The sequence below is a fragment of the Gracilinanus agilis genome, chromosome 4, assembly GCF_016433145.1.
Source record: "Gracilinanus agilis isolate LMUSP501 chromosome 4, AgileGrace, whole genome shotgun sequence".
Lineage (NCBI taxonomy): Eukaryota > Metazoa > Chordata > Mammalia > Didelphimorphia > Didelphidae > Gracilinanus > Gracilinanus agilis.
Window position 1 is genome coordinate 225,929,365 of NC_058133.1, and position 13,055 is coordinate 225,942,419.

The 13,055-nt window shown below is 45.6% G+C and overlaps 1 protein-coding gene across 1 annotated transcript in view; it reads left to right on the plus strand.

The window, feature by feature from the left end:
• The first annotated feature begins 5,771 nt into the window (after nucleotides 1-5,771).
• Nucleotides 5,772-13,055, plus strand: part of FASN (fatty acid synthase) — a 52,141-nt gene continuing 44,857 nt past the window's right edge. Inside the window, exons 1-3 of the mRNA XM_044675944.1 lie at nucleotides 5,772-6,312; nucleotides 8,168-8,320; nucleotides 11,817-11,990. Coding sequence (XP_044531879.1) covers nucleotides 6,186-6,312; nucleotides 8,168-8,320; nucleotides 11,817-11,990 — 454 coding nt within the window. The 5' untranslated portion in view covers nucleotides 5,772-6,185. The remainder of the gene's footprint in view (nucleotides 6,313-8,167; nucleotides 8,321-11,816; nucleotides 11,991-13,055) is intronic.

Sequence of the window (13,055 nt, forward strand, 5' to 3'; positions counted from 1 at the left end):
GCCCCCTCTCCCCCCCCCCCCACCCCGCTTCCTGTAACCCCTTCCCCACCCGTCTAGCCAAGGCTTGGATCTAAGGTGCCTGGTTCCCATCTGGGGCAGAACAACGTGGGCCGAATCGAGGCCGGGCCTGAGAGAGGAAGAGGGGGAGGGGGCGTAATAACCGGGTGTGCGCTTCCTCATTAAAGCTCATGCGGTTCTTTCTCCTTGGCTGTAACTACTACTGTGTGGATGCTGAAGGAGGAGCTTACCTGCCTCTAGAGCAGGAGGCTGTGGCTAGGCAGGGTTCTCTGCTTGCATTAGGATATTTGGGGAGCCTGTAAAGTGAGGAGACAGGATGTCTGCTTAGCTGTTCATCTCACTCTGTAGTTTATATGTCGACAAAGCATCTGGATTCAAATTGTTTACCCCTCTTAAATATCCCCCGCCAGCTTCCCTGACACCCCCCCCCCCATTTTTAGCTGCACTTTAACCTTTGCTGTGGAAGGAGCAGTTAGACATCAGATTACTAAATTGACCCTATACCTTCTTTCCAAAGAGGCCAAGGAACTGAAGTGAGTCTGGTTTGAAAATTTACCCTAGTGGCTGGGAATCCTTCCTGCCCTGGAGGGGTTGGGGGGTGGGGATGATCTAGAATGGGGGATGGGGAAATGCTATGAGTAGGTGAGGTAATAGCCGAGGGGAGAGGAGAGGAGAGATGGAAATGGAGTGTGCTCGCTGCATTGTGCAGGTTCTATAAACAGCCATTTTGATCTCAGCCCTTGGAGATGGAGTTACACACCGCTTGGCCAGGGCTCTAGCTACAACAGACCTGAAGATTAAAAAATAAGTAAATATTTCACTCCTCTCGTCCATAAGCCTCCTCCTCTCCTGACACATAATGAAACCTCTGTGTGTATGGGAATTAATGAAGGGGGGATGGGAGTGGGTACAAGTTCCCTTCCTGTGAATAATGCCACTGGAAACTAAATCTCAGCCCTGTCTCTCATTTTTGTATGTGTTATGCAAAGAAACTAGGGCAAGCACAGGGATTTTTATGCATGTTGCCCACCAGGCCCCTAGGTCTTTTTGGAGACATTGGATGTTGTTGTGGAGAAGAAAAGCATTCTCTGTATTTGGATCCTTAGCTAGCTTTGTGCTTTCCTTACCTATAAAGTCTCAATCTGGCCCCTGAATGCCCTCTCTCCACCTACCTGGAGGTTCTCTCCCTAAGGAGGCGGTATGTGCAGTGGCCAGAGCTTCAAACTAGAAGTCTAAAAACCTGAGTTCCAGTCTTAACTGCCCCTAGGTAGCTGGGTAATTTTGGACAAGTCACTTAGCCATTTTGGGCTTTAGATTCTTCATGTATAAGATAAAGGAGTTGGATTCCATAACCCCTGAGGTTTTTTCTAGCTCTGGCAATCAATGACCTGGCAAGGGCAGTGAATGACTTTTCTCCTCGTCTTGGAGAGAGGCTTTGCTGACAAGCTGCCTCTACTAGCCTTACTAAGGTCCTCTAGGAGGAAAAGCAAACAGAAAACTGAACAGGGAGTGCCAAAGGATGCGGCCAGTGTGGAGAAGGGCAGGCTAATTGCAAGTACAGGACTTTGGAGGGCCTTCTGTGTACCTCTGACTGTGTTTGCTGAGGATTTCAACACTGGATTAAAATTGAAGCCACTCTTGAAGTGTACAGAGCACAAAAGTAAGCTAGACTACCTACCTCTTCTCTTGAACCCTTTTCCTTCAGAAGTCCAGCCCAGTCTAAGTTTTGAGAAGTCAACTCTCCAGCATGAGTAAGGGAAAGACAGATCACCCAAAAGTGGGGGACATAAAATATGTAGAGAGACATGTACCAACAGCAAACGGCCTTGTAAGTCTGTTCCTGGGAAGCTTGGCCTTGGAGGGGCCCAGCCAACTCAACCAAGCATTTCCTCCCAACCAGAACTCAGTGTGCATAGCAAGTAGGTAGAGAACAGAGCAACTGATTTCTGGAACGAGGCAGGCTGGTGCCTGGGAGTTCCACACCAGTCATATGGAGTCGATGAAAGGCTCCTTATTCCACAAGAGAGTGAAAGAGCTTTGAGCAGGAGGAAAAATGGCCCCCAGTGTAGATTCTACCTGCCCCCATACTAGAAAGAGAAAACTGAAGCCTACCTCATGTGAGAGGCTTGGGGAGACAAGAGGCTTTTCTCACTCTACTTGAAGAAGCCTTTGATCAAAAGTACTCAAAGAAGGGATTCCTCTTACAGGAAAGGGACTATATACCATCTAATCATTAGCTCTGCAGGGCTCCACTGGGCCAATAGAAAACAATTCCCCTATGTCATCATTTGCTCAAGTTGTGGGAATATAACTGCCCTTCTGCTGATCCTTTCTACCCAGGGGGCTGATCACATGGCTCCCTAGTCTCTACTCCCTAAAGATTCTTAACCTGGGGTCCATGATTTTGTTTTTATGTATTTGTGCTCCTTTGTATCTTGTTTTATACACTTAAATACATTATTCTGAGAAGGGGTCTGTAGGTTTGACCTGACCAACAAAGCAAGAACCCCTGACCTATGGAATACCTGGGACAGAAGAGTGTTTTCACTCTTATCTGAGCTCAAGTCTAAGTATCAGGACTGCAGTGGAGAGAAACAGCTGGCCAAAGGAAAGGTAGCCACTTCTTCCTCTCCTCATACTCTGCCCTAGGAGATAAAAAGAGACAGGGACATAGATTCCTAGGAAAGCCTGGCTAGAGAACAGAATTATAACAGGACAGACACATTGTCCCTGGATTTCTAAGGGTGGTGTATGCCAATTATAGGTCAGATTAGAAATGAGACTGTGACTCTTCACTTGGTGCCCTAAGCCCCCAAAGAGCAATTTCTACCCTCAAGGTTTAGAAGCTTGGATGATCAGGCCCTAGAACCAGCAACCACTAGTTGAAATTACCTTTTTGGAAGATAAGGAACAAATGAATCTGTTTTCTTTGGATAATAAGGGAAACCCAGGTCTTAGATTCCCATTCCATCACCCCAGTAAGATAGATATTAGAAAGAAAAGAATTGAGTAGTTCTTTCGGCAATTCCTAGACAGGCCTGGGACATCAGTCAACAACCATTTATAAATGCCTACTATGTTCTAGTCACTGTGCTAAGTGCCAAAGTTATACTTTACCTAAATATGAAACCTACCCCCTCCACTGCCACCTCTGACCTCCTTTCCAATGATTACCTCTCTTCCTGCATGTCCAATGCTGCTTTCTAGCATTATTGATCTTTATGTGTCTATCCCTATCTTGCCTAGATAGACTGTCAGTTTCTTGAGGAATTGATCTTGAGGAAGCCTCTTATTCATTTTTGTGGTATCTCCCACAATGCTTTGTATATGGTAGATAAATTAATTATGAGACCATGGAATTAACAACCAACCAGAAGGGCCTTGAGAGACTGGGTAATTGTAGCTCCCTCACTTAATAGTTGGGAAATTGAGGCCCAGAAAGATGGAGCAAACAACTTTCCTAAGATAATTCACTGGTCTTGAGGGACTAGTTGTTCAACCCTGGCCTTGTGACTCCCTAACTTAGTGCTTACTTTCCCCTGCTGGGCCCTGCCCTCCATTGTTTACTGATAAATCTCTGGATTTGTTGATAAAGAAAGACCTCCAAGCTCTGGCCTGCTTGGAGAGACCTGAACCCAGTCACTGGCTCAGGAGTAGCTTGCTAATGGGAAGCACTAATTTTTTTTCTCCTTTTTTATTTTAAAACACTTACCTTGTCTTAGAATCAATACTCTATATCAATTCCAAAGTGGAAGAGCTAGGCAATGGGGGTTAAGTGACTTGCCCAGGATCACACAGCTAGAAAGTGTCTGAGGCCAAATTTGAACCCAGGACCTCCCATCTATAGGCCTGTCTCTATCCCCAGAGCCACCTAGCTGCCCCAATCACTCTTCTGTTAATGACCTTCCAGGCATCAGCCACCCTTTTCCTCCGGAGTCCTGGCAGTCAACCAAAACCCAGTGAGTTCCCCTGAGGAAAAGTGGCTGAGTCCTATCCCTGGCCTTTCATGCCCTACTGGCAAAGGAAGAAGAAAGGGAAGACAGTGCAAGGTAGACTTTGCAGCCTGGAATCTCAGGCTCCTGGCCAGAGGAAGACTAGAATCTGGCCTAAAAGAATCTCTGGATCTGGAATCAAAGGAACTTACTTCTTTTGGCCACTTGCTCTACTACCTGTGCAGTTGCAGGTCAGAGGTTTCCTCACCTGTAAAATGAAATCCTTGAGTTGTTTCAGTCGGGTCCCAACTCTCTGTAACCCCATTTAGGGTTTTCTTGGCAAAGATGTTAGAATGGCTTGCCATTTCCTTTTCCAGCTCATTTTACAGAGGAGGAACTGAGGCAAATAGATGATTTGTCCAAAGCTACACAGCTAGTGTCTTGGAGGCCAGATTTGAACTCAGATCTTCCTAACTCTTGGCCTGGGCTCTATCCACTGAACTATCTAGCTGCCTGTGTAAAATAAAGGGGTTGGGTCTAAACTGCCTTTTGAGGTCTCTTCCAACTAAACCTGTGGTCCTATGACCTGAGTTTGACTCCCTGCACCACTACTTAATAAGACAGTTCATTCCATCAATAGTTTCCTTACCTGTAAAAACCTAAGGGTTTGGACTAGGTGATGTTCTAGTTTGCACTCATGATCTGGGTCTGGAGGCCCCAGGGACAGCAGAGTGCTAGTGAACTGGGATTGTCTTAGGAAGGGGATCAGAGAAGGACCAAGGCTAAGGAAAAGAGGAAACAAGGAGCAATGTTCTTACTCCTTCAGGTTTCCCTGGGTCACTGGAGCCACGGGGGAGTAAAGAACAGTCAGAGTCTTTGTGCCTCCCTCCTCAGGTCCCTGCTCAGCTTAGGTCCTCCTCTAGAAGCAAAAAGACTGGATTTGGGCCTCTGTCTGGTGATTTTTCTGGTTCTCCCTGCCCCCATTGTTTTGTTTTAATTTGAACCTTTCCCCTCTTTTCTCTTCATCTATCCAGACTTCCACCCCCCCCATACCGACTACCTTGATTATCTTCATGCCTCAGCCTCTCCCAGGATCCAGCTTTCTATAATCCCTTCCCAACAGCTTCCTCCCTCTGCCCCACCACCAAATGTAAGGGGGTAAAAGGGGCTTTTTGGGTTCGGTATATTAAAAGATGGTCACCAGAGGATTGAACAATTATCAATCCTCAATTAAGAATAATCTCAAGTCAAAACTGACTTTTATGAAAGTTTATTTACAACTGAGAAAAAAGACTCCTTCACTCTTTATTCCCCACATTTCCAGGATCCCCACCACCCCTCCATCTCCAACCTACCTCTGACTTCATGCAGTAGGTTTTGCTTCTTACACTTTAAAAAAAAATTTTTTTTCCCAAGTCAACCAACATTTAAGTGCCTACGTATCAGGCACTGTGCTAAGCACCAAGGACACTTAAGAAAAGCAAAACTCAGTCCCTTGCTTTCAAGGAGCTCACAGTCTAATACAAACAACCATGTAGAAACAAGATGTAAACAGGATAAATTGAAGATTATCTCAGAAGGCTCTAAGATTAAGAAGGAGAGGCTTCTTGCAAAAGGTTGGACTTTATTTGAGACTTGCAGCTAAAGAGCCTGAGGATGAGGAAGGAAGGGGTTCCAGGTGTGGGGGACGGCTGCTGGAAATGGTCAGAAGTAGGAAACTGAGTATCTAGTTTGAGAACCGGGAGCAGCAACAAAGAGGCCAGTGTTACTAGATTGCTGAATTCATGGAGGGGAGTGAGGTTATTAGTCCTAAAGGCAATAGTTTTTTCCTATTTTTTCTGTTAAGGTTGAAGGTCCTTGATGGGAAGACAACTCTTTCAATGGGTTTTGGAGAAAGTCAGGGGGCAGTTTTATCTCCTTTCTCTTTGGTTAACTGTCTCTTCTTATCTCGATGACCCTTTCCTCTCCTTGATTCTAGCCTTTTCCCCAGGCCCACTGAGGCCCAGGTCCTGAGGCGAGGGTTGGGAGTGGTTCCTCCCAGAGTGCCCTCTTGGTGTCTTCAGAGATCCTTGGAGCAGTCAGTAGAAAGATAGTGAAGGTAGTGGGCGGGAACAGTATATAACCAGTTCTACAACTTGCCTTTTTCCTCAGTACGCTGGGACTCCGTCCCTAGTCTTTGTTTTTTACTTCTCACTTCCCCCTCTCCCCTTTTCACCTACAGAAAAGAGCTGAAAAATGGAGGAGGTGGTGATTGCAGGGATGGCGGGAAAGTTACCGGAGTCAGAAAACTTGCAGGAGTTCTGGGACAACCTGATTGGAGGAGTGGACATGGTCTCAGATGATGACAGAAGGTGGAAGGCAGGTGAGTGTAAGGAGCCTGGGCCTGTGAGCAAGGAGGAGAAAGTGGCCTGGGCCAGTGCCGGGAAAGCTTTGGACTGGAAATAGGAATACCTGGATTCTGGACCACTTCCCCATGCCCACCTCCCTCTAATTAATTAGCCATGTGATTCTAGGCCAGGTGTTCCCTCACTCTGAGGCTGCCTTTTCTACATCTGTAAAATACTATAGTCCCCTTTGGAAACAAAGGAAGAATAACAATAGTATAAAATTGAAGGTTAAACTAGAACAGGGATCTTTAACCTGGGGTCAGTTTTGTTTGTTTTTTATTTTATTTTTTGTCTGTTCTTAAAATTTTTTAATAACTTTCAATAAAATTGATTTCCTTCATAATTCTGTATATTTTTTTCTCATACATTTTAAAACATTCTGAGAAGTCCGTTGGCTTCACAGCCTGCCAGAGGAGTCTATGGCACAAAAAAAAAGTTAAGAACTCCTGGACTCTATGATCTGAAGTGTCTTCCTCCACCCCCACCCACTTCTTTCCTTTCAGCTGTGACATGATCTCTCCTGAATGGCATCTCTTTCAGCCCATGGATCTTTGGTAGTTGCTTCTAGGCAATACCACTTTCCAACAGTCTCACCAAGATCTTCACCAAGTGGATCTTCCCTCTTCCCCAGGACTTCTCTCTTAGTTTCTGCTTCCTCTCCTATAAAATGAGGGGTTGGACTAAGTAGTCTCTTGGGCCCATTCTAGCTCTGGTTCTATGACTCTGTTCTCCTCCATCTTCCCTGGAAAGACTCTCACCCTTTTCTTCCTCTTCTCTCCCCCCATTGAGATGCTTATCTTCATGCAGTTTGCACATCAATTTCCAGGAATGTTCATTTTTTTCCCCTAAGTCTGGGCCCAAGATCTAGACCTTGAGAGCAGAGTTAACATTGGCTTCATTAGCATTTCCTCTCAAACATTCAAGCTATAGGTTCTTATTGTTTTGCTGCAGTGCCAGCCTCCTCCACCCAGCTTGCCTCCCTGTTGGAGGTGCTTTGTTTAATTACAACCACGAGGTGGGAATCCTCTGAGTTGGTCCTGAAAACTTATTCCCAGGCTGTGGTACAGGGAAAGAAAACACTCTTCTTGGAGCCTAGGGAGGGAAAGTTAATTAAGTATATTCTGGGGCTATCTCCAAGCCCTTTTCCCTTGACCCAGCAGACTACATAGAGGCTGCCACCTCCTTTATCCCCTCCCCTCAGACACATGCCTGTCAGATAAGTGCTTAGCCTGCACCCCCTTCACACCCAGGTTGGTTCTCTGGAGCTGTCCTACCTGATAGGCAGGATGTGATTCACCAGAGCCAGTCCACAGGGTTCTGCCAATATCAGTGTGAGCCAGGCTGGTCGAGGGGCTTCCTAGCAGGGGGGTGGAGCTGCACAATGCCAACTGGTCCCTTCACTCCCCTTAGCCTAGCCCACTGTGATGTGTGCCAGAGCCAGGAGTCCTAGTGGGACCAACTCTCCTTTGCAATGGCAGGGAACCCGGCTGACTACACAGAATGAGACCCCCCCCCCCCCAGCATCTTGTCCCCAGGGTCTCTGCCTCTTCACCCTGACTGCACCTCTCTCCCCCAGGAAGCTTTATCCTTTATCTGTGATCACTGCCTCCTCCAAATTCCTTTTAGCTGAGACACTAATTGGCATTGTACTTTTTAAATATGCATATCTACTCTAATCTTTTGAGGGTGAGGATTGTCATGGCATTCCCAGTGGGTGACCCATAATTCTTGGCTGAAGGGAAGAAGGAAGGAAGTGGCTAAGAGCCCCCAGAGAAGAGAAACAGCCATGTGCCAAAACCCCGGGAGGATTAACTCTATGTTACCTCACAGGTCTCTATGGATTGCCGAAGAGATCGGGGAAACTAAAGGACCTATCCAAGTTCGATGCTTCCTTCTTTGGGGTCCATCCCAAGCAGGCTCACACAATGGACCCCCAACTCCGCTTGCTACTAGAAGTGACCTATGAAGCCATCGTGGATGGAGGTAAGGCTTGGGGGACTCACCCAGCCCTGCATAAGAGCAGGGTCTCCTGGGTGTCTGATGGCCTCAAGTATCTGCAAAATCAAAGGATCAGGAATGCAGCTTCAGGGGAAGTGGGTCATAGTGTTATGTGTAATCAGAGGTGGTGGGAAGCCCCATCTGCAGGCACCTACCTTGGAGTTAGTGGCAAAGTGATTTGGGCTTCTGAGTTTTCCTCAGTCTTAACTTGAGGCAAGTGGGCTGGCAGAGCTTGGAGGTGCTAGAATAGGGTCACTATTTCTTAACCAGTCTGTCCCAGAGATGTCCCTTATATCTGGGAACTTCCATTGTTTGATTACTCTTATCAGCCAGGATTTGATCATGGAATGGAAAATGGAGAAAGAAAAAAATTCCTTGGTGGAACAGTAGGTGTCACCAGGTTGGGAAACAATGGACTAGGACCTAAAGAGGCACGGCTCTGAGATTTCCTGTGACCCAAGATGGAGGCTGAATCCAATCTGGGGTCCCCCAAATGCCCTAGGAATGATCTTCTCTATGAAAACCACCTGTTCTCTCCATAGCTGAGCGTTCAAGGCAGAGAGCTGACTATTGAGGGAGTAGACTATGTGTTTTTCACAGATCATATCAATGACCAACATTTTCTCCAGCTGAATTAACCCAAACCCTGACCCTATTTACCAGTCTCTCATCCCCTCCCACCCCTTTCATCTCCCACTCTCTTGGTCTCTGGCTCTGAGAGCCAAGCCATAAGGAGGACTGCACACACAGACAAGCATGGCCAAGGCCACCCAGAGGCTCATCAACCCTGCATCACCTGTGCTTCCTCCCACTCTCCTGGGACAAGAGCTCTATCCCTCCTTCACAAATATTGCCCTTTTCCCCCACATCTCTGTTGGTGAGCTTTCATCTTCTTCCTTGATCTCAGCTAAGCCTTTCAGATAATGTTTCTTGTTGCCAACCTACCCCTTGCTACTGCAGCTTCCATCTCCATTCCTCTCCCAGTCTGGAGCTCTTCTCCATCTCATATTGAGGCAGGTGTCTTTCTTCAGATGGAAGTGACTGCAGGACCCTTTACCTACCCATTTCACCTCTTTTCCTCTGCCCCTACCTGGCCCTTCTTTCTTGTCACTTTCACTTCCACTCTTTACTTCCACCCTCCCTCCTAGTCTCCCTTTGTGGCAGCTCTTAAACCTTCCCTTTTAAAAATGTCATACCTTCTCTCCTAATTCCCTTCTGGAAGCTATCCTAATGCCTTTTGGACCCTTAGAATTTAGGCATGGAGGAAAAAGCTGCCAAGTGACCTTTTCTAAAGGAGATGGGTAAGTCATCAATGACCAGAATAAATACCAGGAAGCTACCTTGGTCCAGTTTGTATAAGTGCTGAGTTCTTGGCTCCCTTGAATAGCCTGAGGGCCTTCATAAGCTAGAGAGAGAACTGTCTTTTGTCCATTCAAATGTAGGACTTTTATAGTGGGAGGAGTACTATAGATATTCCTTGACTTGATTTGAATTCATTTCTGGTTTTGGTTTTGGTTTTTTTCAACAGTCAACAAATTTACTTTTCATTCTTTTTTCAAATTACATGTAATAACAATTTTAACATTTGTTCTCTAAAATTCCGAGTTTCCATTTCTCTCCCTCCCATGCCCCTCTTTGAGACTGTAAGCGATTTTATCTAGGTTGTACATGTGGGATTTTTAGGAAAACATTTCTATATTGGTCATTTATTAAGATTTATTAAGTACTTCCTATGTGCTAAAACACTTTGCCAAGTGCTGAGGATACAAAAAAGAGAAAAAAAAATTCTTGCAGCTTATACTTTACTGGGGGGAAACAACATGCAAAGAACTTTGGAGTGCTCAGAACTGAGCTGTGAAGGATATTGACCAAACCTTCACTTCTTTTATTCTGACACTTAATTTGGAATTGAGGGGTCTAGGTTCAGATTGTACCTTTGCCATTTAGTACCTGTGTGATCTTGGCCCAGATGCTTAAACCACTGCAGCTTCAGTTTCTCCATCTATAAAATGAAGGGATGAGACAAAATGTGGCCTGAGGTCCTTTCTAGCCCTAAATCTATCATCCAGTTGGCAGTAGTTGGAAAAGGGCTATAGAGACCATCTGGTACAACTCCCTTGTTAAGGAATAGCTTAGTGGGGCAAGTGGCTAGAGTTCTGGGCTTAAGGAAGACCTTAGTTCAGATTCTGCCTTAGGCACTTACTTGTGAGTTCCTTGACCTCTCAAACAATGTTTCCTTATCTATAAAATGAGACAGCTGAGTTTGATGGTCTCCAGGAGCCCTTCTTGCTTTCTTTATGACCATGGATAAGGGACTCTGGGGAAGTAGGAACCTTCTAACATTTGGGAACATCTGTGGATGATCCCATATTTGAAATGGAAGAAGTGGTGATGGTGCAAAAGGGAGGACAGCTGGTTTGTGTCCGTGAATGTAGTGGACTGATGTCCAGCAGTCACATGATGGGCTAGCCATTGTTATCTATTCAGAGTAAGTCAAAAGATGGGGACCATCCTTCGTGTATGAACTGACATTCAGAGAAGATAAAGTCATTTAATCAGACGCTACTTATACCTTAATCGGTTGTCTTACAATGAATATCAACTAACTCTTCCAGCTAAGATAAGCCAATATCTGGATCACTGGCATATATCTGACATACACAGAAGATTTGGGGATGGGATGGGGAGGAGATATGCCTCTAACTAGTTTATTGGTGAGTCGCACCTTGTAAAGAAGAGAAAATTTGCCCAGGTGTTTCTCTGCAGCCTCTGCCCTTGCGAGCCCCAGAAGTGGTTGATGTTCCTCCTTGCAACCCTAGGGCACTTGACTTTCATCTCCTTGCACTATCTTAATCTCAACAGGCCAGATCATTTGGTCAGTGATTTCACTTAATCTGCTTCCAGCCAAATACCTGAAGATAGGAGCATGCTTAGGGAGAGACTTGTTCTCCTAGTGCCTACAGCTCAAGTTCAGCTCTAACACTAGAAACATATTCAACAATTTGCCCTTTGTCCTTCATTGGTCCCAAGTTCTGTGGTCTTAAATCCTAGGTTTTCTTACACAAATAGAGAAGTAAAAACCTGCCTTCCCCTCCAGCTCTCCTCTTCTCCTTATAGTCTGATAATTCCCAATATCCTCCTGGGTTTCTGAAGAAAAAAAATCACTAGACTCTTTCCAAGCTACTTCACACTGTCTTTCTCCCTTCTAACTATCCCTGCTGTCTTAGGAAAACTGTTTTTTTCTTTTTCTTACCACCATGATTTTTCCCATCTAATTGGGCTGAAAAAGGCTCTTTGAAAATCACAATTTCGTCTCTGCTCTGCTATAGTACTTGAGGGAGTCCTGCCAAAATAAGGTCCTCCAAAGTAGAGAGGAGAAAATTGTCCTCATATCAAGACAGCTTCATGTCTACCTGGCTACTAGGGCAAGAAACCTCTAAATGTGCACCCCCAAACACTGAGTGTTTTGTTCCCCTGGCAGGCATCAACCCAGCTACACTTCGAGGCACCAACACTGGTGTATGGGTGGGTGTGAGTGGATCTGAGACCTCAGAAGCCCTGAGCAGAGACCCAGAGACACTTTTGGGTTACAGCATGGTTGGCTGCCAACGGGCTATGATGGCCAACAGACTGTCCTACTTCTTTGATCTAAAAGGTGAGTGAGGGGGATTAAGAGGACTAGCCCCAGGGACAGATTCTCTGTGCCTTCCAACAGCCCATGGCCTCTATCTTCCCAATGATAGAGAGGAGGAAGAAGCCTTTTTCCTTCTTCTCTCTCTTTCCTAAGGAAAATAATGGGTACCTACCTAGATTAAGGGTAACTAGGAAGGCTCATCTTCCTGAGTTCAAATCTGGCCTTAGACACTTAGTAGCTGAGTGACTCTGGGCATGCCACTTAACCTAACCCTGTTGTGTGTTTCTTCGTCTGTAAATGAGCTAGAGAAGATAATGGCAGAATCTTTGCCAAGAAAACACAAAGAATCAGACACAGCTGAAAAAATGACTGAAACAAAGCACAATAGTGAGAGTTAATAGTGGAAAGAGCATAGAATTTGGAGTCGGAAGTACCGTACTTCCTACCTGTGTTGTCTTGGGCTAGGCCTCGGCTTAGCTCATCTATAAAAGGAGGGATCTGGGCTAGTTCCTTCAAGGTCCCAGCTAGTTCCATATCTGAGATTCTATGAATGACTTTACTAGAAAACTAAGATCCATTGAAAAAAATTCTAGAACTTTATGAGGTTTTTCAATTGGGTCCCACTTTCGATGACCCCATTTAGAGTTTTCTTGGCAAAGGTACTAGAGTGGTTTTCCATTTCATTCTCCAGCTCATTTTACAGATGAAGAAACTGAGGCAAAGAGTGAAATGATTTGCCCAGGGTCACACAGCCAGGAAGTGTCATAGGTCAGATTTGAACTCAGAAAGACAAGTCTCTGGAGTTAAATGCATATCAGTAAAGGGGCAGTTGCATGGCTGGGTGGACAGAGCTGCAGACCTAGAGATGGGAGGTCCTGAGGTTGAATCTGGCTTTAGGCACTTCCTAGCTATGTGACCCTGTGCAAGTTCCTGCTCTTCTGCCTTAGAACCATTACATAGTATTGATTCTAAGAAGAGGGAGAGGGAGAGGGAGAGAGAAGGAAGGAAGGAAGGAAGGAAGGAAGGAAGGAAGGAAGGAAAGGAAGGAAGGAAGGAAGGAAGGAAGGAAGGAAAGAAAGAAAGAAA